Consider the following 26,197-nt stretch of genomic DNA (forward strand, 5'->3'; position numbering starts at 1 on the left):
ATGGCCCATTGCATTCGCATTGTGTGCATTTTAAAGATGGCTGTCAATAAGCCAAGAACCCACAACGTCTCCGTGAAGAATAAAGTGAGACGAAACTCAGCAGATCTTAAAAATGCATTCAAGTACCTTAACTGTGAACAAAAATGTATCTTATTTGTGTATCACTCGGCTGTAGATCCTCAAATCATCTCTGAATTGGTGCTGACACAGTCCTTCCTTCTGGAGGGGGGCTACTTTTGTTCCCCATGGTCCCTGTGTGTGTTGTAAAGTAGCCACTACTCCAAGCTCACTCCCCTGATGGACTACAATCTCAATACAAATAAGTAAACTAAACATGAGATTGTAGTCCATCCCGAGAGTGAGCTTGGTGCGGTGACTACTTTACAACACACACGGGGACCATGGGGAACAAATGTAGCCCCCCTCCAGAAGGAAGGACAGTGTCATTATGAATTCAAAGATCGCAGTTCCCCGAACTTTCTGGCTGTGGGGGTGGGGACAGAGGGCAGAGCAGCCATAGGCTCCTTCTGCCATCAGTCAGACTGAGTTGTGGGGGGAACAGAGGGGTGGCTTGCTGCAGGCTGTTTGTGTCTATGGACGCACATAGTCATGCACGGTCACAGCCCAGGAGCGTGCACGCATGGGTGTCTCCTAGCTAGCTGAAGGAGACGCCCGCAACAAAAGGGGGGGATGGAGAGCAGTTTTGGGGAACAACCAAAGGACCTTCAAGCAAAGCAACTTAAAGAAACCATGTAAGTGTGGGTTCTCTCTGCATAGCAAGTAATAGAAACAAAAACAACGGTTTAATATCACTTCAATTTACTTGAATGCATTTTTACGATTTAACTCCTGCATTTAGTGTCAATTAAAGAACTTGGAAGGCTGTCACTATCAATTCCGACCTGTGGATCCTGATTTGTTTTTGAGTCCTATGGTATAGTAAACCCTAAGAGGACCAAAGAAAATTATTTTACCTTTTCCACTCCAGATTGTAATTAAATGATCTTAAATGATTTCATCTATATTGATTTATTGTGAGTTCCTAAGTTTGGGATCTTTTCTCTTCTCCTGTATAGGGAAACATTTACCAAATTTCTAAAAACAAACGCTTCCACCATTTCTTTATCTATGAACGGCTACTTGCTAGTCTTACATATATCAAACTATTAACACCACATTGTCCAAAATGTAAAAAAGTCAAATAGGGGTTAGTTATCCATGTTTTCTCCCAAGATTAAAGGCCCCACTTACACTAGACATGTAAAATCTGTTTAGTTCCGAATGGATATTCGTAGAAAGTTTGTTGCATTCTATAGGTGTCCCTGAATCTGCTGGATTGATTGCTCCTCCTGTTGCTGAGGAAAAGGGAGCCTTGGCATACAGTGAGGGAGGATCCATCCTCAGATTATGACTATGCACCTATGCACCTGACCCTAGCCAATCTCTGAGTAGGATGACTCAGAGGCATGGTTGAGGGCAGGTAATAAAAGGTCTGGGGACACTGTGCAGAGGTCTCTTTCCCTCCTGGGGCCTCTCCTCAGGAGGCCTATGTGATGCAAGCAAATGGCCTGGGCCTCAGCACATGGCAGGTGCTGGGGGCCTGCAGGCCTAGGACTCCCTAGGAACTTTGCTTGGGCCCCATGCACGTGGCAGGTGTTGGATGCCTTGTTCTAAGAGGATACTACCACTAACCTGGAGTGCTCCTTGGCAGTTGCAGATGCTGAGGGCACAGAGATTCCAGATCCTGAAGAGGAAAATACCTGATGGAAGCTGGGTCGGAGGGAGAGTCTTTTTGTCGAGGGTACCGCAGAGGAGCTGGTGAGAGCGTCCGTCTGGGACCCACAAGAGAGATCCCTCACCCTATTCCAGGTATCTGTTCTAGAACAAGAAGCCAGCGGTTCTTACCTGAGTCCAGAGATAGCTAACCTTCCCATTATAAGTTACTGGACCCTCCTGGCTGTTCGCAGTGTCGCTAATACTATTGTGATCTGGTCCCTGGGACCAGATCACAGTGCTATCGGCCTTAGCTGTTGCTAGGGGAGAAAGCTGTCCTCAGACGAATCCACCAGGGCATCCTACAGATCCTGAACCCTCTCTCTCCTGTTGAATCTGCAAATAAATACCCCAAAAGACCCTGAGACTCGAGTCCGTTCTGTCTGTGAGTTTCGGTGTGCTGTTGCTGAACAAAGGGGACCGGTGGCTGGAACACACAGGTAGGAGAACCCATTTCATACTCAGCGGCTCCTTCAGGGGTGAGCGCTACAGATGAATCCAAATTCTAACGCTGAATGAGAAGAAATCCGAATGCTCTTTATGGAAAATTCGGATCAGCCCGAATATAGATGCACCAATGCCGAGTATTCGCCCAAATGCTCCGATACTTACCCCCAATACCGGAACTTCCAGTCAGAAGGAGACCTCCAAGGGAGCATGGAGCTGGCTTCCTTTCCATTCAGGTTATGACCCACCCCCCAGCTTCCTGTTTGGCTAGGAAGCTGGCTTCACTTGTTGTTACACATCCTTGCTTCTTGACCATTTTGGAAGCCGGGCGGCACCTCATGACCCGCCTCCTGGCTTCCTGATTGATCAGGAAACTAGGCAGCCTAGGCAATTGAAGCCGGTGTTCTTTCGATAGATCACCGGCTTCCCAGGCAATCAAGAAGCCGGGCGGCGGGTCATGATCCTCTGTCCAGCTTTTAGATAATCGGGGCACACGGTATTAATATTCAGTATCGGTTAGTACAGAAAAAAAAACAATATCGGTACCCATACTTGATACAGAAAAAACAGTATTGGTGCATCCCTACGTCTGAATTTCATTCAAAACGAAACTAAGTCGGACATGTGACTGTTCTCCGGCCAATCAGATGGGTTTTTTTGGTCTGTGGGGGGTTGCATTTCAGGCACAGTTCCGAAACAAAATTCAGACAGATCCGAAAACCAAATAATGAACCAAATCAAATTTCGGATCCGAAATATGAAAACGAAAGAAATCAATTTTGTGCAGGGTTACCTGTCAAATTTACACCAGATCCATTGTGATCCATTTTTTTTATGGACGTCGACGGATGCCAATGGAAGGTAACCCCCAAAAATGAATGGGTGTGAATGGGACCAGTTTACTCTGCTCCGTTGTGTTGCATGCATTGTGTAGCATGCACTACTTTGTTTTCACTGTAACGCAACACAATGCAGCGGTGTAAAGTAGCCCCATTCACACCCAATCATTTTTTGGTGCCCTTACGTTAGCATCCGTTGAAATACAGGTCACAACCCAATGGATCGGAAGAAAATCGGAAAGTACAATTGCAAGTCAACAGACCCGCCATTGAATTACAATTGCCTTCTGTTTTTGGTGTGAACGGGCCCTTACTCAACTTTCCCCCATTTTTCACATAGGATTCCATTAGAAAGCGTGTCAATCTTGGCTAAATGACATGTGAATCTTGCGTAAAACCATTGATATACAGATCTCTTTATTTTTATATAGCTAGCTTTGTGACCATTGTGTCAAGACAGGAATTTATGGGAATTCCAAAATTGACAATTGCAGCTAGAACAGGAAGTATGAGTAAATCTGTCCAACATAGAAACCTGTTTCAGTGACAACTGCATAAGAGAACTTTTCTCTTCACTTTGGTGCAGTTTCCTTTTACTTCCTGTTGTGTTTCCAGGACAGGGGTTAAAGGGTTAGTTTTCACAATGGGACGCGGGGGGGGGGGGGGGGGTTGTGGGGGGTGAGGGGGGGGAGGGGTTATTGCGGGTTACCCTTCCCTGCTCTATCCAAAACTAATAAAAGGTTTTGGATAGGGAGATATACTGTAATATGTAATAAATGAAATCCAAGTGTCAGCTGCTTTCTCTGTATGGAATAGGTCATGCTTCCCTCCCACCTCATGGTGGGGGCTTGCAGCTTCAGCAAACCTGCTTTGTTTTCTTACCTTACCAACATTTAAATGCATGGTGTAAGTTATTTGCCTTTTTTTCTGCTCAAGTATTCTGTGAATCTCCTCTACAGGAATTATGCAGATGAGGTTAGCGTGACTGTAGATGTTATGTAACTGATGGATTGTGCAGTGGAGCACCATAAGTACTGAACCTTATATTTGTACTATAATATATGTATGTAGAGATTTCCATATGTTTACATAAATATGCACTAGCTTAACTTTGTTCTTATAAATAAAGCTTTAAAGCTCAACATCAGTATTATTAATGTTATTGATTTTCCTGTAGGAGTCACAGAATAAAATGCATCTTTTGTTACAATATTCATCCCCTCTCCATGTCCCTCCCTTCAAGAGTCAACACTCAAGCTGTCCAGCGCCACTCCTCTTCCACGTTGAATGACGCCCAGAGCCCAGGGCACGTGAGTCAAGGGTGTCAAGGACTCGCTCCCTAGGGGTGCATCATCAGGCCACTCTGGACTCATAGGAGTGTGGTGCCACGTCCAATATATAAGAGGCGTCCATTTTAAGATGTGCCGAATAAGCTATGGCCTTCCTGTTACAGAACTTAGTGAGAACCAGTCATGATGGGCTTAATCAAGAACCTGAATGGTCATAGTTAAAATATTACAATTGGCTTATTGATGAATAATGTATATTTGCCCCGCGTATTTAGATTTACTTCATTTTAACAGACGTTGGAGATGACTTGCAGTCTAACAGTTGCTGCCCTGCGATTACCTAACCTTATCTATCTTGTATGCCCCGTCTATCTTACCTAACCACATCTTTCTTTTAGCACTGGAGTGTACATAACAGTATCAAATAACAATGTAGTTGTTAACATTCTCCTAAAAGTGGAATATTTGATAAATTGTTTTTATTGGACACAGGTCCACGTTGGGGAGGATTTGCCTCACTTCGTGTCCTATTGATGGTGGACTCTTGTATTTGTCCCATCGCACTCCTGACCAGTGGCGTCACAAGAGGGGTGCGGGGGGTGTGGCCCGCACCCGGGTGACACCATTGGAGGGCGTGACATCAAAATGACTAACAGTCATTTTGGTGTCACCTCCCTCTGAAAAGTCGGGCGCTCGGGCATGGACCGAACGCCCGACAGTATCAGGAGAGAGGAGGGAACCCGGCGGCATACCTTATCCCGCCGGGTGACTGTCTCCTCCTCTCTCTGCCGGCGTCTATTACCAAGATGGCCGCCGGCAAGTATCTGAAGAGTGCCGCGCGTGCGCGATGACGTAATTGCGCACGCGCGTGGTGACGTCACGCGCATGTGCAGTGGTGAGTCGGCGGGGTGACACCCGGTAACCGCTCCGGGTGTCACCCAGCCCCGGGACACCCCTGTTCCTGACCATCATCAAATGAATCATCACATTGTTTGCCTAATGAAGGGAACCTATGCAGCCCCGAAACGTTGTTTTCTTTGTGATATGATAGACTTTCATCAATAAAAGACAAAGTTATATCACTGCTGCTGACAGCTTCAGATGTCACTGCACTGAGCTGAGCCGGACGAACAGGTTTTTGCATTACCTTGCTGCCATTTGCTTTGCTGGTTTGATCCAGCAATACCCAATGCCTGTACTGTTTACACCATTGTGAGGACGCATTTTTTATTTAATAAATTGCATTTTATTGGACGTTACGCACTGTGTCCTTGTCCTTTTTCTCTTTCCTCCTGGATTTATGCTGCTACCTGTGATCTGAGGAGACCTTATCGCCTTTTCTGTGCATGGGCTTCCCTCCCCCATTAAGAAGGGAAAAATCGCATTTGACCTAGCTCTGTGGGTCTACCTCCCCAGGTGAGCACTCACTTGTTGTCATCACTCACTGGGTGGAGGTGAAGGTCTGCCTGCATTGTGTGATTATCCTTACCTGAGAGTTACATGCAGATTGGCTGCAAATCATTTGAGGAATTTTCTTGCACAATCACCATTGTTTGCTTTTGTTTTTTTCTGGGACTCTTTTTGTCTTTTTTTTTTTTTTTGAAAAATCTTTTTATTCATTTTGCATAGTAAACAATTACATTACAGTAACCTTCGGGCACCAACATAGCACCCCATTCATACGCAACAGTGTATACATTACGGCATAACGTATGCCAACAACCGTAAAGGACCATGCAAGGTCCAATAACTAACCCTCTGACCATAACCCTCCCCCTCCCCTAGGCACAGGTAAATTATTACAATATAATTACAATCAATCCACCCCCCACTCTTTTTGTCTTTATTGCTGTTTTTGTGTGTAGATATTTTTTATGCCTCATTTGTTTGAAGGCTCATATATACGATTAATTTATATATGTTTCAATGTATTAGATGTGTATGATTATTAGCTCGGCACAATTTGTTTTTCTCAAAGTGATATCACTGTTGGAGTGCTATTGATGGTGGACTCTCATTGGATTTATATGTCCATTGGGCCAAAAGTCAGAACTCCATTGCCGCGAAAGCTTTCGGCAACATCTCTAGCATTCAAAACATCCGGGAGTGTCAAATAATGGCGTCCTCCACTGCAATCAATGGTTCCTCCCATCAGCCCCTACATCAATGCTGTGCTCCGTAGTAATGTCGGGGCCTGTAGGGGGGACCACAGTATGAGGTATAGGACACAGGCACACAGACATTCAACACAGTAAGTGTTGAATGCTGAAGACTTATTATTATTGTTATATAGGATTTATATAGCGCCAACAGTTTGTGCAGCGCTTTACAATATAAGACATTACAATCACAATACAATTCAAGACAAGATGGTAAGGAGGGCCCTGCCCCTGAGGGCTTACAATCTAAAAGGAAGGGAGAAGTGATACATGAGGAGGTAGCTGTGTGGGGATGAATTGACTTACCCTGGAGGCTTTAGCATCTGAAGACAGCGGAGCTCAGACCTGTCACCAGCCAGAGAGATAAAGATCTTCTACTGCAGGGAGCAATTCTTCTTTGTGAGGAATTTTTTTTTAGGGGGGAAGAAACAGAATCACTTTAAAGCTGTTGCACAGGAGTGAGCAAGGCTCTGTATGGTCAACATGGAATACATTTGTAACTAGACTAAACCTCATCAGTTTAAAATCCAACTCAACCCAAAATTTATATATTAGTCTTTCCTTGTTGCTGGAAGAATGAAGCATCTTGGCTTCTTATATTTCTCAAGAACTCTAGTGAGATGACTCCACCAGTTAGCCCAGCTTCAACTCAAGGTTATGACTATGACAAAGCCAAGGGAAGGTGTTATTCTCACCCAGTGGATTATGAATTAGCTGAGTAAACAATTGTTGTATTGAAATCAATCTATAAGAGAATGAAACCATCCATATGGGCTTAGAAGGGGTAGAGGCAAACTACTTCAGAAAAATCTCACCACCTGAGCCTTCAAGAAGTACAGGAACCCTTTGAAAGAAAAAACCCACCAAAATTGAACTGTTATTTTTTTATGGTGCTGGCCTGTAAAATCAATGTAAACCCAATCACTAAGACCTGATATAAAATGTTACATATTAATAAAATAAACTAAAAAGCCATTTGGCCTTTCCTTACTACTAGGACCACAGTGCAATCATTGGTGCACTCCTAACCTTGGAACCTCACTTCTCTGTGGCTCCATGTGTGAAATGCATGAAGGAGCTGCATTAGCAAATCAATAGCGTTACCAGGATCTGCTATAAGAGGCTGCAGTTGGGATTCTTGGACCCACACACACATGCTAGGGCTGATTTAAACAACAGCCAGTTAACCTACCAGCATGTCTTTGGAATGCTAGTGGAAACCAGTGTACCTGAAGGAAACCCTCCCAAGCAGAGTGAGAACATAAAAACTCCATACAGATAGTGTCCTGGCTGGGATCAGAACCAAGGACCTCATTGCTGCAAGGCATAAGTGCTAACTTACTAAGCCACCCCGAGCCATTTTCAATATCTTTAAATCGTCAACTTTTATTAAATATTCTTTGATCTCTGGTGATCCTGTCCTACTTGCCAATTTTCAGGAACTTCTTCTTATAGGGTGACAACGTTTTATCTTTGAATGTAGAAAAGGTCACTCACACCCCAGATTAATTTTCAGTCAATGTTTATTGACCTCTCATCGTGTCACATTGTCAAGCGACGTTTCGGAACCACGCAGTTCTGTCTTCAGTCACTTGTTGTTTGCTTGCGTGGTTCCGAAACGTCTCTTGACAATGTGACACGATGAGAGGTCAATAAACATTGACTGAAAATTAGTCTGGAGTCCGAGTGACCTTTTCTACATTCATTTATTGATTCACGTAGGCATTCGTAGTCACTCTTTGCACCCACCCAACTCCAAAGGGTTTTTATTCGGTCAGGAGTGCGATGGGTTTCGTTTGAATATTAAACGTTTTGTACCTGTCTCCAAATTATGCTCCTGCGTTGTCACCCTGTCACATGAACTTTCAGAGGAGACTAGTGGCCATTTCTAAAACACATTACACAGACATGGTCACACTGTGGTCACCATCAGGAAACCCACCCTGAGTAATGCCATGACGCCATCGCTGCTGTTCATGGAGACAGGAAGGGGTTGCAAAGCAAAGCTGGTAATAAGCTAAGCAAATTTCTTATAATTCACACTGTTTTAGCAAATTTTAAAGGATTACATAGACTTTTAGTACTGAGAAAAACATGGCCTTTATGCAATTTAAATTGACGCAGGTCTGTCTCCACAGCCAAACATCCCGTTAATTCACTCTTAAACTCTTATTTGAAAGACTACGTAGTGTTTTTGGATGCCATTTGCCTCTGTGGAACACCTCCTTATTCCCGTTGCCATGGAAGCCAAAAGCTTGCGCATATACAAATACGCTATGCTGATTTTGTGGAAGGATGTGCAACATGTTATATAGATTTCCAACCTCCAGGAAAACAAACAGTTCTATAAAAAGACAGAGGGACCAGAGTTCATTCGCTGTGCTGCCGGTCACCCCTTCCAGAAGACACGTGACGCTGACCACCTTGAAGCACAATATCATGATGATGATGATGATGCGTATGCCTTTCTTATATTCACTCTTTCAGCTCTGCCTCGCGTCGGATTGTGGAGACGTGACATATAATACTGAATTTAGTTCACCTGGAGATTTCGTCCTTGGAGGATTATTCAAAGTCCACGACATAGAAGACGTCTCAACAAGATCCATACCGCTGATTGACGTTTGTCACAGGTTAGAACTCTTTTGTTTGTACTTTTGAGGCAGCTTTTACACCTCGTTTTGATAAACTGGCTGTGTAAGGGATGGGAATTAGATCGTCAACTTTGTAAATGACACATATTACTTTAAAGTAGATGGACACCTTAACTCAATGCCATTTAGTTTGCTAAAGCACTTTGTATTACACACTATTGCCTTTTTCTAAAAAAAATACCCATTATAAAATGTTTACAGAGACCCCCCCCCCTTCTTTTCTCTCCACCCACCTCTCTGATTTAACACTGCTCACTGACTTCCTTAATCTCTTCTTGCCTATTCTTTCTCTCTTAACTTCTCTGATTACTCTTTATTATAGCAGTAATGTGCACTTGCCTCAGGGATTACATGACAATGCTCAGCAACAATACGGATCATCGGTACACCGCCTGCTGCCCTGGGTGATGGTAGAACCATATGATGGAGTGAAGTACAATATACAAGACATACCTCCCATTGTCTCTGGTATGCAATGAGAAGCGTTTTAACCTTTGGTATAAAGCGAAGACCCCTAGGCAGGTTGTTGATAAAATGATATATGGGTTTTGCCATTGCTTAGCTCCTATATGGTGTTGCTGTGCTTCTGAATGTATTTCCACCATTGACACATGCTGCTATGTATTCTGTAACTTGTCTTTTTTGTAATCTGTATACTATTCCAGAAAAAAAAAAATAAATAAAGAATTAACAAAAAATCAATAAATGATTACATAACATCAATATCAGATCCATCCCTAAAGCCACATCTGTCATCAAACTACCATCTAGAAGCACAGAAATGCCACACATCAATATTTATTTGTCCTTAGACTTGGTCTCTTCTTCCAATCTTTGCCTTAGCTGTGCTCTTGTAGTCCATTGTGGCTGCAATATGGTTTCACGCTTTTGCATTGGGAACCTAGATTGGGTAGACGAGGTTTGACGTAAGGATCATACATCGACCCTCCTGAACCAACAGGGAACCTAGATTGGGTAGACGAGGTTTAACGTGAGGATCATACATCGACCCTCCTGAACCACCAGGGAACCTAGATTGGGTAGACGAGGTTTGAAGTGAGGATCATACATCGACCCTCTTGAACCAACGGGGAACTTAAATTGGGTAGACGAGGTTTGAAGTGAGGACCATACATCGACCCTCTTGAACCAACAGGGAACCTAGATTGGGTAGACGAGGTTTGAAGTGAGGATCATACATCAACCCTCCTGAACCAACAGGGAACCTAGATTGGGTAGACGAGGTTTGAAGTGAGGATCATATACCGACCCTCCTGAACCAACAGGAACCTAGACTGGGTAGACGAGGTTTGAAGTGAGGATCATACATCGACCCTCCTGAACCAACGGGGAACCTAGATTGGGTAGACGAGGTTTGAAGTGAGGATCATACATCGATCCTCCTGAACCAATAAGGGAGGCTCCACCAACCAAGTGGGAGCCACGGGGAACACACAGGGAGGCCAGCAGAGGTACCATCTGACACAAGCCACCCAAATGATCAAACCTGCACACCAGCCTGTTTGTGTGGAAGGAACAGACCCCATTAATATCATAATCATTTGTTGGGTAGCCTGTGAATGGGAAGCAGAGTCTAGGCACAATCTTAGTTGGGATCCGTTGGTGGTTGCTGGTCTCTCTTTGTGTGTCCCCCATGGCTCCCACTTAATGCTGTAAGGAAAAACTAAATGTCGTCACCCTATAACAGGAAGTGCCTGAACAAGGACATTCATGGCAGGACCACCAGGAATTATTTAACGAAAGATTTAGGAATTTTGAAAATGACTTTTGAAACTAAATTAACTTGTTTTTTTATGGAATTTAGTTTTTAGGTTTACCTATACCTGTCTATAAATGTTTTCACTCAAGATTTGCATAGCTTTCACCCAAGCAAGAAACAGCTCTGTGAATGAGATTTGCAGTGCATTACGGCCATTAGACTGAGCCGAGGTGCATAGCAATGCCTATGCTCCCTAACTCCATATAGTGGCCATAATGAGCTGCAAACCTCATTCTCAGAGCTGTTCACCATGCGAACGGTTTATAAATCAACCCCTTAGCTTTCGTGTGTTTTCAATGAAAAACTGTTGAAAGTCACATGTTTATTATGTTGAAGTCAACAGCTTAGGACTACAAGCATAGGGTTAGCCAGCATCCAAAAGTACTGTTCAACAAATAGATATATATGCCTTATTTACATAAAATATGTGTCTGATTCTGTTGGTAACTTGTTGACAAACCCCCTTCACTTTTTTTTAAATTTAGGGGTACCTTTATTTCCCTTCGGTTTCACTTCCTTCAGGCAATGAGGTTGGCCATTGAGGAGATCAATAACTCAACCATACTGCTCCCCAATATTACACTGGGCTACGAGGTTTTTGACACCTGCTCGGAAGCCGCCAACATATATGGAACTTTGAGAATGCTTTCTCAATGCTCACAGCCCTATATCAAGATTCAGAACAACTTTACCAACTACAAACCAAACATCATCGCCTTGATCGGACCATACAGCAGCAGTTTTTCTTTTGTGACTGCCAACATTATGTCCTTGCTCCTTGTACCTGAGGTAAGAACCATCTGTGCTAGTCTCCTTATAAGAACTAGTTAGGAATAAGAACGGTATTGCCCGTAGCAAGCAGTCTCTTGGAGGTTAACTGCATCTGTTTGGCTGCTATTGTCATCTTCAAAATGTTGAAATTGCTTTAGATTAACTTCCTCTGAGCCCAGGCTGTCATGGACATGCCCCCTGGTACCCATACCTCACTATGTGAGCACTGTTTAGTGCAGGAGTAAAGCTGGCTTAATGAGAAAAATCACTCGATACCCCAACCATGCCATAGCAGATGTGATTGGCCACAGTCACTGTTCAGCCAACAATTGTCCACCCAACTCTTTTCACAAAAGGTGATTGGGAAATGAACTTTTGTCAAGTCTGGTGGTGCCAGTAGGTCCACCCACAAATCACCTTTTTGTCCGATTCAGTCGAAAATGGCCAAAATGAAATCTGTGTATGGACAGTTTAAGTACAGCTTATGAGCAGAGAAGGAGTAGAAGAAGAAGGACCCGTGAGGTCACCAAACTAGCCAGAAGACTCATGTAAATGGGGGAGGGGGTTAGCGCTATCAGTGGGGTTGATTCAAAGCTGGAGATATGGAAACTGGAAGGAATTAACATGAGTTGTAAGGTGTCGTGAGGTGTCCTAAAAAGAAATAAGAGATGTTTGATTTTACAAGCATAGCAACTACTTGTTTTAAATTATTCATTAATAACATATGTTGTTTTTTTAACAATCAAATAAAGTAAACTCCTAGTTATCCGGCACCCACAGGGATCAGTAATGTCGGATAACTGTAGTTTCTGGTTGCTTAAGAGTTAATAGTAACACTCAAGCAAGCCCCCGCAGCACAACCCCCCAATCCCCTCCCCCTTCTACCCCCCTCCCCTTCACCGGCCCCATTTATATGCTAGCTAGAGGCTAGATTCTGCAGCCGACGGGTGAATGTAAACAGCGGTCAGTGGGCGGGAGCAATAGCAAGACTGCTATGGGCTATTTAAAATTGCAATCGACAATAGCAGGGTGGCTATTGCACCGGCCCATTGAGCAGAGGAGCGGACCTGAGAGAAAAAGTTCTCTCTTTGGAGAGTGCCGGTTGCTTGAATGCCGGATAATGAGGCGTTTACTGTAGAACTGAAGATATTCTATAAAGTATCTGAAAAGTCCCAGCATAAAATGTGTTAATGGGATGTACATTTCAATGAATGATCTTGACTTTTGCATTCCAGATAAGTTATTCTGCTTCAAATAAACACCTTAGTCTGAAACAGATGTACCCCTCGTTTTTTCGAACGATTCCCAGCGACAATCTTCAAGTTCAAATTATGCTGAGTTTGTTGAAGACGTTTAATTGGACATGGGTGGCCATGGTCGGCAGTGATGATGTCTATGGCAGACAAGGGTTACAGGACCTAATCGCCTTGACTACTAAAAATGGCATCTGTGTGCCTTACTATGGGATAATCCCAAATACCAACGACAGAACCTATATTAAGAAGATGGTGGACAATATAGTCCAGACTCATGTTGGGGTAATTGTGGTATTTTCTGCATATAATAGTGCTCAGATATTACTTGAAGAAGTGATTAAGGCCAACATCACCGGAAGGGTCTGGATCGGCAGTGAAGATTGGCTAGTTTATCCTGAAATTGCAGCTCTGCCGAATATACAGTCTATTGGCACCATTTTTGGGGTCTCAGTAAGCGAAATCTACTTTCCCAAACTCTTAGACTTTGAGACAGCCTATGTCAGCTCCTTCAAATCCCAAGATGTGAGTGAATATAATTGTAACCAGGTTTGTGACAAATGTCGGTCATTCACGTTGCAGAACATGTCCATTCCTGGCCAGGCTACCATGTCAGCTTCTTTTAACATCTATGCGGCAGCGTATGCCATAGCCCATGGCCTGCATGGACTTCTGAATTGTAGATCTGGACAATGCAGTAATGGCACTTACTATCCGTGGCAGGTAAGTGCATCTATTGAGTGGTAGTGGAGGGATTGGCAGGGAGGGGTGCGGGATGAAAGCCAGTAGAGTAATTAACAGAGAAAGGGAAGGGGAAAGGAATTGGCAGAAAGGGGCAGGGGATGGAAGCCAGGAGAGGGATTGCCTAAGAGGGGTGGGGGATGGAAGTCAGTGGAGGAATTGGCAGAGAGGGGTGGAGGATGGAAATCAGTGGAGGGACTGGCAGAGAGGAGCAGGGGATGGAACCCAGTGAAGGGACTAGCAGACAGGGACAGAGGGACAAGGCATGGAATCAAATGGAGAGATTGGCAGAGAGGGGTGGGGAATGGAGGCCAGTAGAGGGATTGGCAGACAGGGGCGAAGGATTGAAGCAAGTGGAGGGAATGGCAGAGAGGGGCAGGGGATAGAAGCCAGTGAAGGGATTGGCAGAGATAGGTGGCGGATAGATGCCAGTGAAGGAACTGGCAGACAGAGGGACAAGGCATGGAAGCAAGTGGAGAGATTGGCAGAGAGGGGTGGGGAATGGAGGCCAGTAGAGGGACTTGGCAGAGTGGGGTGGAAGACACTGAGAGGTGGGTAAAGTGGTTGAGTATGGCAGCAGCATTCATGGGAAACTGAAGGGGGATAGCCTGTGTAGAGGAAGGCCAACAAGAAAGGAGCTTCTATAGTCAAGAAAATGGGTAAAAAGGGAGTGAATGAGTGGATTGGACATTGGATTGTGACATTATTGGATTAGAAGGGACATAAGTTCAACTTGCATTATTTTTCTGAAATGAATTGCAGGAGCAGATAGGAAGCATCACAGTCTTGGCATAAATGTGACATACTTTTTACATTATTTTATATGGTATTTTATGGTTACCAAGGAGACCTAAAATGATCAGAAATTAGAGCATTCTGCAGTACTGCACACATTATTGTCTTCTCTCTGTGCCACCATCTTCTGCAGGTAGGCTTCAATGTCTGCCTCCAGTTGGCAACTTTTCTCATGTTTCTGTTACATTGTATCCCTGCAGGTGACAGCATCAGCAGGAAATGATACCAGCAATTAACAAACATTAAACATTCTTTTTACAGATACTGCTAAGTAAAACACATAGCTCTAACCACAGTATTATGATTGATCCACTGCAAGGTAATTTTTCCTATTTTACCTACACAGGTAGAAAAATTACCGAGCACAGGGGATACATAGAATTATAGAAGGCATCAGTGTTTGGTGCACTTTGCATAATGGTGGGTGACCTTTGGGGCTGTAAAGGGGTAACCAGTACACCCTCACCCCCCACCTACAAAAAGACCTATTTGTAGTTGTAACTGTTCTGAGCTGTGTAATATAGGTTGTCACTTTCTATGATCCTGTTGAATCAGTTGTAACATAATTTGGAATGTATAACAATGTTGGCCATTATTTACAATTGGCAGCTCCTGCAGCATGTGAAGAAGGTGAATTTCACTCTCTACAATCAGTCCATTTCTTTTGACGCTAACGGAGACCCGGCCATGGGCTATGACATAGTCATGTGGTCTTGGATCAGAGAGAGCCCAACTTTCAGAGTCGTCGGCTCTTACAGTAAAACCACACAGAGGCTGCAACTCAATGAGAGACTGCCGTGGAACACCAAGAATAGTACAGTGAGTCAGTGAAACATCATGTTCCAAACGTATTCAAGAGTGGTTGCCAAATCTATCATATATGGAACAAGATCAGCACTGTAGAGTAGGTTGAGTAAGCCAAAACAACTGCTGATCAGTAGGTTGTCTGCGGCAGAAGAGACTGTTTAAAGGAGAACTATGCAGTTAGGGCTTTTCCCCATAGTTCTCCTTAGGGTAACGGAGGACACAAACTAGCGTCCTCCCGTCACCCTAGGCTCAGTATACAGCTCACGGTATACTGAGATGCCGCAGCTCAAGCGTATCCCGACAATTATGCCGGGATCCGCCCAGTGTGACTGACAGCTGGCTCTGCCTATCTAGAGGCAGAGCCAGCTGTACCCGCCCCCCCCCCCGTCCGTTCCGCCAGTCAGCGCTGGCGTATCGGAGCAGGGAGGGGGGAATCCAGCCCCTCCCCTGTCACGGCAGAGGGCCGTGACAGGATCGAGAGGTGAGCGAACGCTGGTATGTGTTCGCTCACCTCCCGATCTACTGAGCCGACCTGTGACAGTCTCATTGTCACAGGTCGGCTAGAACTATGAGGTGAGTGAAAAGCACTCACCTCATAGTTCTCCTTTAAGTCTCTTCTGCCGTAAAAGCTTCTTTCCACCATTCTGAATTTTTTAGCGCACAAACCCCGTCTGCATGCAAATACAGCCTGTCTAGGAATGCCCACTCCTCCAGACTCCCGTACACCCATCAAGGCATAATGACATTTGCATAACTCCTCCCACATACCCGCCCACTGCTTGTATCAGGTCTGATGGCTTTTGAGAGGAGTAATAAGGCAGGGGGCTGTGATGTTTTTAGGAAGCTAGGTACAGCACCCTGTTGGCCTCTCCCACCAGCCCTGATCTGCCTGCATTATATAGAGAAGCACAGAGACTAAATGATGAGCTCATTGGGTCTAAAATAAGGTATCTAATGAAAAGGGAAAGGTTCTATTTAATGTTTTCATTAGTATGTTGATAACGGGGTAAAGGAAGAACGAGGGAATTCAAAATATAAGGAGATTGAACTTTAAATTTAAATTTGCCACTGTCATAGTGTCATAGTAACCATAGTAACTCCGTGTAGGTTTTTTTTTTTATAAATGGACATTAAGCAAAGAAAGGGAAAAGCATTAAAATAGGCATTAAAAGAACAAAAGTTCCCTTGCTCCCCACCTCTATCCCAAACATCAAAAAGGGTCTACTGCGCTTTTCTCTAATGGCATGATCCCTAAACACTGGAGATCACTTCTATCTCCCTCACTCTTAAAGAACGACTTGCTGAATTGACTCAACTGCAACGGATGGATGAACTGATTGTTCCTCTTCATGACAGGTTTGAAGGGTACACCTCTACTTGGAGCAGAGGCATCCCCAGGCTGTGTGTCACCCAGAGCGGCCACCGGGTGTCACCCACTGGGACGTCATCACGCATGCGCGTAATGACATCCCGCGCTCCTAACTGCCAGCAGCCATCTTGGTGATGGGTGCTGGTACAGAGAGGAGGGGACCTTCATTTGGCGGAATTAGGTATGCTGCCGGGTCCCCTTCTCTCTTGTGCAGCTGTCGGACTCTGAGTCCAAGACCGAGTGCCTGACTTTTCAGAGGTCAGTCATTTTGGTGTCACCCCCTTTGCTGATGTCACCCGTTGCGGATGGCATCCCCCGCGCCCTCCTAGTGATGCTACTGACTTGGAGTGTCTGGATCATGTTTACCGGTCCCACTGACTTTGGCACCTTATCTACAGTAATAGTGCTGCGGCACTGCCTTGCCCTCCTCAGCTGATGCTCCTCACTGGTCTTTCTTTTGTCTTTGCTCTTTTCTTTCTCATCTTTCTTCTTACTGCTCATCACTTACTTACTTCCCATTCACACTTTTTCCAATTATTTGAGTTAGTACAACTGGACAGAATATAAGAAATTCATTTAAGGACCTTTATATTAGCCACACTCCTTTTTGAGAGTCCTGCAATAATACTGTAAGTTGGACTGCAGTGTAATCTGTTATCTAACCCATATTACTTGTCATCGTTGTATATTTACTATATGTAATCCTTCTCATACTCAATGGTCTTCTATTATTGTGAAAAGACATAATAAAATTGTATTTTTAAAAAATGGAACGTTCACCCAAAAAGTGGCATACATAGCTTTTCAACCCACTTTGAAGCTTATCTGTAGCTAACTTTATTATGATTTATAGGTTCCGGAATCGTTTTGTTCTACTGAATGTGGGAAAGGAGAGAGACGGGTGCAAACTGGCTCCTACGTTTGCTGTTTCAATTGTTTTCCTTGCCCAGCAATGACCTTTCTTAATACAAGTGGTAATTTGTTTTTGTTTTACTTTCCTTGGTTTGTGGCCAGCTTGAAGTGTCTATAAAGCCATTTTTATTTCATTCGGGATAATTTAAAAGAGAACTATGGGGTAACATTTTTATCCCACAGTTCTCTATAGGGTCACAGAAGGACATTTACTAACTTCCTCACTTGACCTAAAGCTCAGTATTTAGCAAGCAATAGCCCACTATATACTGCAGCCTGGACGAATCCCGACAATACTGTCGAGATCCACCCTAGCTGGTTGACTGACAGCGGGCTCTGCCCATCTAGCGGCAGGCCATCCTTAGCCTGCCCCCCCCTTCTCCGTCCGTTCCTCCAGTCAGCGATGCAGGATCGGAGGGGGGTAACAAAATAATGAATGCCCGTTTTAGTATATTCGGGCATATATTAAATTAATTATTTAATTTCAATTAATTATTTCGGATTCAGATGAACCGCCGAATCAACTGAATTTTGTTGATTTGCAGGATCATCCGAATGCACATGTCTAGTTAGAACCTATGTTATGGTTTTATTGCTGTCTGTGCCTCCTATTGGGGAGATTCACCTATTTGTCCTGGTGAAAAAAACATCAACAATCTTCAATGTGTTGATGACACTATGTTCATAACTGAAAATGTGGAGGACCTCAAGAGCCTCATAATCAAAGATGTCAGCTAAAAATCAAGAAAACTAACATTCTGACAACAATAAAGACAGCTAACTTCAAAGTTGATGGTATTGACATAAAAATTGTCGAAAGCTTCTTTCACTTTGGCTCAATTAACAACAAAGGAACCAACATCCCAAAACTGCAACTCAGACTTAGCAGACCTAGCATGAAAGCCCTAGAAAAGTTCTTCCAAAGTACTGATGTGTCTACAAGCACAAATGTCACTCTCTATGTTTGTGAAAGCTGGAAAATGAAGATGGAAAGTATGAAGGAAAATATTGTTGCCTTTGAACTTTGGTGTTGGTGAAGAATTCTAGGAATATGGTGGACGGCAAGGAAAACAGACATATGGATCCTTCAACAAATCTAGCCCAACCTTTCACTGGAAGCGCAGATGACTAGGCTGAAGCTGTCTTACTTTGAACATATTATAAGAAAAAGAACCAACTCACCGGATAAGAAAATTATGCTTGGAAACATTGAAAGGAAAAGAGAAAGAGGACGATCATCAATGAGGTGGACGGATACAGTGACAAAAATCTGAACATGCCGTTGTGTAGACATAAGACCAAAACAGAAGACATATGATTCCAGAGAAACACTAACCATGTTGTCACCTGAAATCAACACTTGACTGCACTTGATAATACATTTACCCTGATAAGCTTCCTCACAGGGATTGAAAAAAAATGTGATTAGTCACGGAACAAGGAAAGAGGGTAAATCTTCCAACAAGAACAGACACAGCTGTCTTAAAAAGGATTTCCTTTCCTTTGGAGAGATCGCCTCTCACTTCCTGTTGCATCCCAAAACAGAAAGTGAAGGAAAATCTGACATGGGACATGGAAAGCAAAAATAAATAAACCTGAAGGGGGTCTTTAACCATTCCTTACTGTATGCAAACCTTAAAAGAAAGTAATGCATTATGATATACTTTAACTTTTTAAAGTCTGACAGTTTGAATGAGATGCACTGAGTGCTTCCTTTCCTGCAGTTTTAAAAGCTGATTTTTCACTGTTCAGTGCCAAGGTTACATTTCATATACTGTATCTTCAGCCTCCCCTATAAGTTCTAATTTACTTTTCATTCATTTACAGCATTTAATCTAAAAATAATACAAATTACCTCTGTTCTGCAGATCTTTATTCCTGCCAACCTTGTGGATCTGACCAGTGGTCTCCAATGAGAAGTGACAGCTGTTACAATAGAACTTTGGAATATCTTTCCTGGACGGACCCATTATCCCTCATCCTTCTGTCTGTCATCACATTGCTGATACTTGTAATCACTGCTACAGCCACCATGTTTGTAATGAATCTGAGCACTCCTGTAGTGAAATCAGCAGGAGGGAAGATGTGTTTGGGGATGTTATTGTCCTTAGCACTCTCTTGTCTCACCTTGTACTTTTATTTCGGCAAGCCGGAGGTTGTCACGTGTATAGTGAAGCAACCTATCTTTGCCCTGAGTTTCACTGTCTGCTTCTCCTGCATCCTGGTCCACGTCTTTCAGATCGTGTGCATTTTCAAGATGTCCTCACTTATGCCAAAACTATACGACTTGTGGGTGAAGAAGAATGGCTCGGATATTTTCATTGCTGTCAGCACCGCCATTCAGGTTCTGATCTCTGTTGTGTGGATTGCGGTGAAGCCACCAAGGCCTACAGCAGACTATTCCACCTACCCAGATCAGATCATACTGAAATGTTCTGAGACGGTGTCTGTAGGCTCCATTGCTGAAATCACTTACATCGGGTTCCTCTGCATGATATGTTTCATCTTCTGTTACATGGGGAAAGATTTACCAGCGAGCTATAACGAGGCCAAGTGTATCTCATTCAGTTTACTGGTCTACTTCTTCTCCTGGATTGCGTTCTTCACCACTTACATTGTCTATCAAGGGAAATACCTTGCAGCGGTCAATGTGTGTGCTGTCCTTTTCAGTGTTTTAGGGATTCTCATTGGTTACTTTGTTCCAAAATGTTATATCATTCTGTTCAGACCAGAACTGAACACTACAGAACATTTCCAGGCGGCCATCCAGGATTACACCAAGAAACAGTCGGCACAGGAATAGAATCTCAGACTATGTGCTTTGTGCTATCTAGTCACTTTAGTCTACATTTTTGAAGGCTTTCTTTGGGTCGCATTAAATCTGAAGTTTGATTTGCTTATATTTGGCCTTCCCTGGTTCTCCCCATCAACATGTTAATGAAATGTTTAAATAAAACCTTTCCATGTTCATTGCAATCTTTATTTTAGACCCAGTGACATCATTACTGGTACTCCGGGCTCCTCTATGAAACTCAGGCAATACTCAACCTTGATGCAAGCAGAGGGGTGGCTCTTCGGATGCTTTAAGCAAATATCAAAATGCCTTAATGGTGGATGTCATTCTAGTGGGTATTCCTAGGCAGGCTGCATTTGCATGCAGGCATCCTAGGTAACACCCATATGTGATGCTGAGCCTCTATGATTGGGGGGGGAAAAATAAATCCAATTAATATTTTTATTTTTTTTTGTAGTTTTTACACTTCAACTGTAAAAGTGTATTCTGAAATGTTGCCACTGGGTGGCACTGATCAATTGTTCCTTATTCACACTTTCTTCACTTTCTTTGACTTCAAAATGATTACACATGTACAGATTTCTATTTCCATCTTTCTATCTGTTTCCATGTACAGATATCTATTTCTTTCTTTTATATATATACTGTATATAATATATATACTGTATATATATATATATATATATATGCTTGGCCCAAAAAAAGTCACGCACTCTAGTATTTTGTTGGGCCGCCTTTAGCATTGATTACGGCACACATTCATTGTGGCATCATTTCGATAAGCTTATACAATGTCACAACATTTATTTCTGTTCAGAGTCGCATTCATTTTTCACCAAGATCTTGTAGTGATGATGGGAGAGTCGGACCACTGTGTCTTCTCCAGCACATCCCAAAGATTCTCAATGGGGTTAAGGTCCGGACTCTGCGTTGGCCAATCCATGTGTGATAATGATGTATCATCCTCCCTGAACCACTCTGACACAATTTGAGCCCGATGAATCCTGGCATTGTCATCTTGAAATATGGCTGTGCCATCAGGGAAGAAAAAATCCATTGGTGGAAAAACCTGGTCATTCAATATATTCAGGTGGACAGCTGCCCTCGTTTTTGGGGGGACATAACATTGCTGAATCTAAACCTATTGTCCAATGGAAAGCTCTGACTTATCTGCTTAGCTAAGGTGATGGTAACGTTTGTTATCTGGAATTAAAGCTGGCATTTTTGTTGAAGAGACTGCGAGTTTGCCTCTACATTGAGACTGGTTCCCTACAATGTATATATATATCTATATATAGTGCAATATGAATGGGTAAGCCGTATTAGTCCAGTAGACAAGATGTCAAAAAAGACAAAAACGCAGTATTGCAGTGTGCAATGATACCTTTCTTATTGGACTAACAAAATATATAAAAGACAAGCTTTCGAGAGTGAACCTCTCTTCTTCAGGTCAGAAGCAAACATATATAGTATATATATTGTATATATACACGCACATACATATGCATGTACATTGCTGATCAGTGGGAGAAAGCTAGCACTGCCCAATGATGTGGAACTTAGCAGATATCATCAGGCGGGACGTCAATCTGCCACTACTCACAGCTCAAAGAACCCCTTTGCAACCTCTGGAGGAACCCTGGTTGAGAAAGTCTAATCTAATCAAATACTGTATATACTATATGTTTAGAAACCAAACAAACACATTTAAATAAAAGAGCAAAATATTTTATTGTACATATAACAATAATTCACATTTCTGTATAAACTCCACAAATATTGCAGATAAGAACTTAAAATATCGAGGTTCCTCTACACAGTACCATTGTGCAATACGGTACAATCCAGAAACCATCATATTTTCAAAGGCACTGACATCCATGGAAGCACTGGTGGACAGCCATGTTGGTACACTATAGTAACTAAATGTCAAGTTACAAGGGTTTGATATGGTGTGCTGACTATCAAAAGACAAAAAGCGGACAGTCATATTTGACCATAGGTCAGGAGATGAAGACTAACATCTTACTGGGTGGCACAGACAAGGCCTTTTCTTCTGCCTGTACAGAAAATGAACCATTAAAGGAGACCCGCATGAGAGATATAAAGGTGTGCCATCTCTGATCTCCTGGTGGAGCTATCCAGTTGCCTGGTTGTCTCTCTCCTGGTACAATCTTGCAGCATATGAGTCAGAACACCAGACCATTATACTTATCCTGAGTCAGTGATTCAGAGTATATTGACAGTGAATGAGTACGAAAGCCATGGGGAGAGGTCACCATTGGCAGTCTTTGTATTTCTCTCGTGATAGGTTTCCTTTAATACTTCTTTTGAAAGGACGTACAAGGAGCAGTAACCCAAAAGCATTTAGAAATCCTCTCCTACCCCACCTGACCATGGTAAACTCCACTTGTACTGGCTGCTATGGGTTTTAACATTGATGGGTCGCTCCTGTTTCTATTTGCTTTGCATTAATATGAGAGTAATAGCGTTTTTATAACGGAGACCCATTCTGAGAAATTAAGAGGCTTCCACTTGTGTCCTCTTCTTTGAAAATGCTCGCAAGTATGTAGACCAGGAATCATGATGTCACTTGCATGCTTTTTCCTGGTGACTCGGAATGTTGAATCAGACAGGCAATTAGCACTTTCAGAAGGAGGTTTAGAAATGGTATCCCTCATATTATCTCAGGTTTCCAATAAAGTTATGTCTTAACCCTTATAAATCTAAACTTGATTAGTTTTTTTTAATAATCAACTATCCCATTCTATAAGTGCATTATACATTCTTCATTATGAAGCAGACATTGATCTCCATTGGATCACCTTCCACTAAGGAAGCACACAAAGGAAGAAGAGGGGCTGTAGATTACAGCAATATGTGCATCCTCTTATGTTTACAGTCACTTATAAAGTCCTATCAATGTGATATGACATCGGGATGGCACAGTTCATCTACCATGGTCTCCACAAAGGCTTTATGCTGCCAGACAGAGGTTGGTGCTTTGCCTGTTGGCCAGATGACTGAGAGGAGACTCGGGGGTGACTGAGATCTCTAGGTGTCTCCAGTTGGTGGAAGTGATTCAGTAGCTTGATCTGGGCCTCCTCTGCAAAACGATGGATGGAGAGATAGGACAGAGTCTCATGTAGGCACTTGGAGTAGCCTTGTCTGTATTCCTGGTAGTCTATTCTTGCAAATGGTTTACCACCTGGAAAAATAGCAGGAGACTGATGAACACTCTGCACAGTACAGATCAAAAGTACAGGATGACATTCTAACCATATATACCTACATAGTATACCATTGTTTGTTCAGGGGCAGTAGTTGAATGGGGTTGAGGCAAAAGGTTGTTCTCACACAGGGGCCCTTTAGTAATGTCTACTGCTGGTTAGAACAGCATGTGATAATAATCCATTTATAATACAAGAGATAATGCCTTTGGAACATACAGAAGGATTTACAGTAAGACCAGGTGAAGCTGTGCAGTGGCAAGCGCTGTGCTATACTATGGCCAATATAAGTTTGGATGCATTTAATTCCTTAAAGTGTATCTAAACTTTAAGGGAGAAATAAGATTTTGACAAATTGTGTAACAGGGAACATTTTACATCCACACGTACACAAAGTGATATATAGTTTCATATTTTGTTATATACAATGTTATACTTGTAAATCTCTTGGTTACCTGTCTTCATATTTTATGGCCACATGGGGGCGCTATGTGTCACCCATAATAACATCAGTCTGATCATCTGCAGTCTGAGCTGTAGATGATACAAGTTGAACATATCCATAAAATAAAAGTATTTCCTACCATGGCTATCTGTGCACATCTGCTGCCTCAGAAACTGCACAGCGATTTCCAGCACGTCGGCCTTCTCAGGCTTGGAATCCGGTTGCAGCAGCTGAAACTCCTGCTCCAAAATCTTGCGCAGGTGGTTGATGCTGCTGTTAATGCGATCTCTGCGCATCTTCTCCACAATCGGTTTCCTTATCTGTAAAATATCATTTAAAATGTTATTTTTAATTTTGCAAAAAATTATTTGTTTTAAGTTCTTTTGAACACTTAAACTCCCCGACGCCAAAGGGGGAGAAAAATTACTAGATAGGGAAAGCAAATATAAAAGAAACATTATTTTGTAATTGAAAAGGAAAAACTTTAAAAAAAACTAAAGTCTTGGGGCCGCAAACTCAAAATGGAAACAATAAAATTGTTTTTATTTAATTAATAATAGTTAAAAGGCAATTCCACCCAAAAGGGTGGTATTTGAGCATTAGCTGGAACCAGGTGGGCTTAGTCAGCACCGGACTTCTTACAGATACTCCAACAGTGCCATAATTCCTGACTCTGTACCTGGGAATTTTGAGTGTTCCCGCCCACTTTTGTGTGTCCCAGCTCCGCCTGTTACATTCTTCGTAATATAAAATGATTAAAGTGTATAGCTGGGGAGATATCTTTGATCTTAAATATCACATGGATAGGAGTGCTGGAATATTTTTTATACATTAACTAAAACAATACAAATTGAGTAAAAATAATAATAATACTAAATAATAATAATAGTAATAATAATAATCATAATAATAATAAAAATAAAATAATAATAATAATAATAAAAAGTATATAGCAGGGGCCAATTGGCTACACAAGAGATCAAATTAATTCCAGGTGCTTTAACGCTCCAGCATCTACCAGGCAATGGAATATCCGTTTTGGGAGGACTGATCCTTTAAAGAAAAAAATAAATTACCTTATTTTTCTCCTTAGTGGTGAGCTTGTCTTCTGCATATTCCTGGGAGATGAGGCAGGTAGCTGCATTGACAGCCATGATCAGTAGTCTTGTCACCAAGTTCTGTCAGTGGCGTAGTATCAGGCTGTATTTATAGCACATCATCTGCATATCAATGTATGAGTGTCTGCAAGCACCGAGTTTCCCACACTGGTCAACCAATCACAGAGGGCGCTGGACAAACAGACACATTCATTCATGCTTGTGAAAGGGCCCCCACCCCACCCGTCTTTCCCTCCAGCTGTCAGGAGTGTGTGTTGTACAAAGGACACAGGCTCATCATACACATGGGGACCGGGCGCCACAAGACATGGGAAAGCCCCACCCAGAGTGCTACCTGCCGGCACTGGAAGGGCAGGGTAATTAAACTGGACCTGTCATACAACAAGAACAATGGCTTGAGGGGTGGAAAGTACAGTTTCAGTTGATAATCAGAAAGTTTGGAGTTGAACTGATACTCTTAATTGGGTAACTTGAGTTGAGCAAGCTTTCAGGAAGCCCTTCTTCAGGATTTATGGGAAATGCATAACACCTGAAGAATGGGGCTAAGCCTCCCTCCCCCCCAAAGCTTGCATTTTTAATAACTTAAAGTGACACTAAACTCAGAAGTTAAATCTTAAAAATACATTCAAGTACCTTAACTATCAACGAAAACGTATCTTATTTGTATGTCACTCGGCTGTAGAGCCTCAAATCATCTATGAATTGGTGCTGACACTGTCCTTCCTTCTGGAGGGGGGCTACTTTTGTTCCCCATGGTCCCTGTGTGTGTTGTAAAGTAGTCACCGCTCCAAGCTCACTCCCGGGATGGACTACAATCTCAATACAAATTAGTAACCTAAACATGAAATTGTAGTATATCACGGGAGCGAGATTGGAGCGGTGACTACTTTACAACACACACAGGGACCATGGGCAACACAAGTAGCCCCCATCCAGAAGGAAGGACAGTGTCACCATCAATTCAGAGATGATTGGAGGATCTACAGCCGAGTGATACACTGTATCGATGGAGGAGCAGTTT

At 42.9% G+C, this 26,197-nt stretch overlaps 2 protein-coding genes across 2 annotated transcripts; one reads left to right on the top strand and one right to left on the bottom strand.

Moving 5' to 3' along the window:
- LOC108804754 (taste receptor type 1 member 1-like) lies at positions 1–20,392 on the top strand. The gene is made up of 10 exons (XM_018576630.1): positions 1–84; positions 3,996–4,057; positions 4,303–4,369; positions 8,995–9,140; positions 9,484–9,594; positions 11,427–11,730; positions 12,948–13,688; positions 15,111–15,320; positions 17,531–17,651; positions 19,458–20,392. Exons 1-10 carry the CDS (start codon positions 1–3, stop codon positions 20,390–20,392), a joined length of 2,781 nt encoding a protein of 926 aa, XP_018432132.1.
- Positions 20,393–23,190: 2,798 nt separating this feature from the next.
- On the bottom strand, positions 23,191–25,222 carry LOC108783728 (transcription factor HES-5-like). The gene is made up of 3 exons (XM_018552372.1): positions 25,135–25,222; positions 24,198–24,378; positions 23,191–23,591 (listed from the first exon to the last, which is right to left on the bottom strand). Exons 1-3 carry the CDS (start codon positions 25,210–25,212, stop codon positions 23,338–23,340), a joined length of 513 nt encoding a protein of 170 aa, XP_018407874.1. The 5' UTR covers positions 25,213–25,222; the 3' UTR covers positions 23,191–23,337.
- Between the last annotated feature and the right edge of the window lie 975 nt (positions 25,223–26,197).

This window comes from Nanorana parkeri, unplaced genomic scaffold (genome assembly GCF_000935625.1).
Source record: "Nanorana parkeri isolate BGI_ZX_2015 unplaced genomic scaffold, ASM93562v1 scaffold5, whole genome shotgun sequence".
NCBI classification, from domain to species: Eukaryota; Metazoa; Chordata; class Amphibia; order Anura; family Dicroglossidae; genus Nanorana; species Nanorana parkeri.

Coding starts and splice junctions, on each gene's coding strand:
- LOC108804754 (XM_018576630.1), top strand. CDS start 1: ATGGCCCATTGCATTCGCATTGTGTGCATTTTAAAGATGGCTGTCAAT. Junction 9,141..9,483: donor CTGATTGACGTTTGTCACAG/GTTAGAACTCTT, acceptor TCTTTATTATAG/CAGTAATGTGCACTTGCCTC. Junction 17,652..19,457: donor GACCTTTCTTAATACAAGTG/GTAATTTGTTTT, acceptor TCTGTTCTGCAG/ATCTTTATTCCTGCCAACCT.
- LOC108783728 (XM_018552372.1), bottom strand. CDS start 25,212: ATGGCTGTCAATGCAGCTACCTGCCTCATCTCCCAGGAATATGCAGAA. Junction 24,379..25,134: donor CCACTAAGGAGAAAAATAAG/GTAATTTATTTT, acceptor GATATTTTACAG/ATAAGGAAACCGATTGTGGA. Junction 23,592..24,197: donor GATGTGCACAGATAGCCATG/GTAGGAAATACT, acceptor CTATTTTTCCAG/GTGGTAAACCATTTGCAAGA.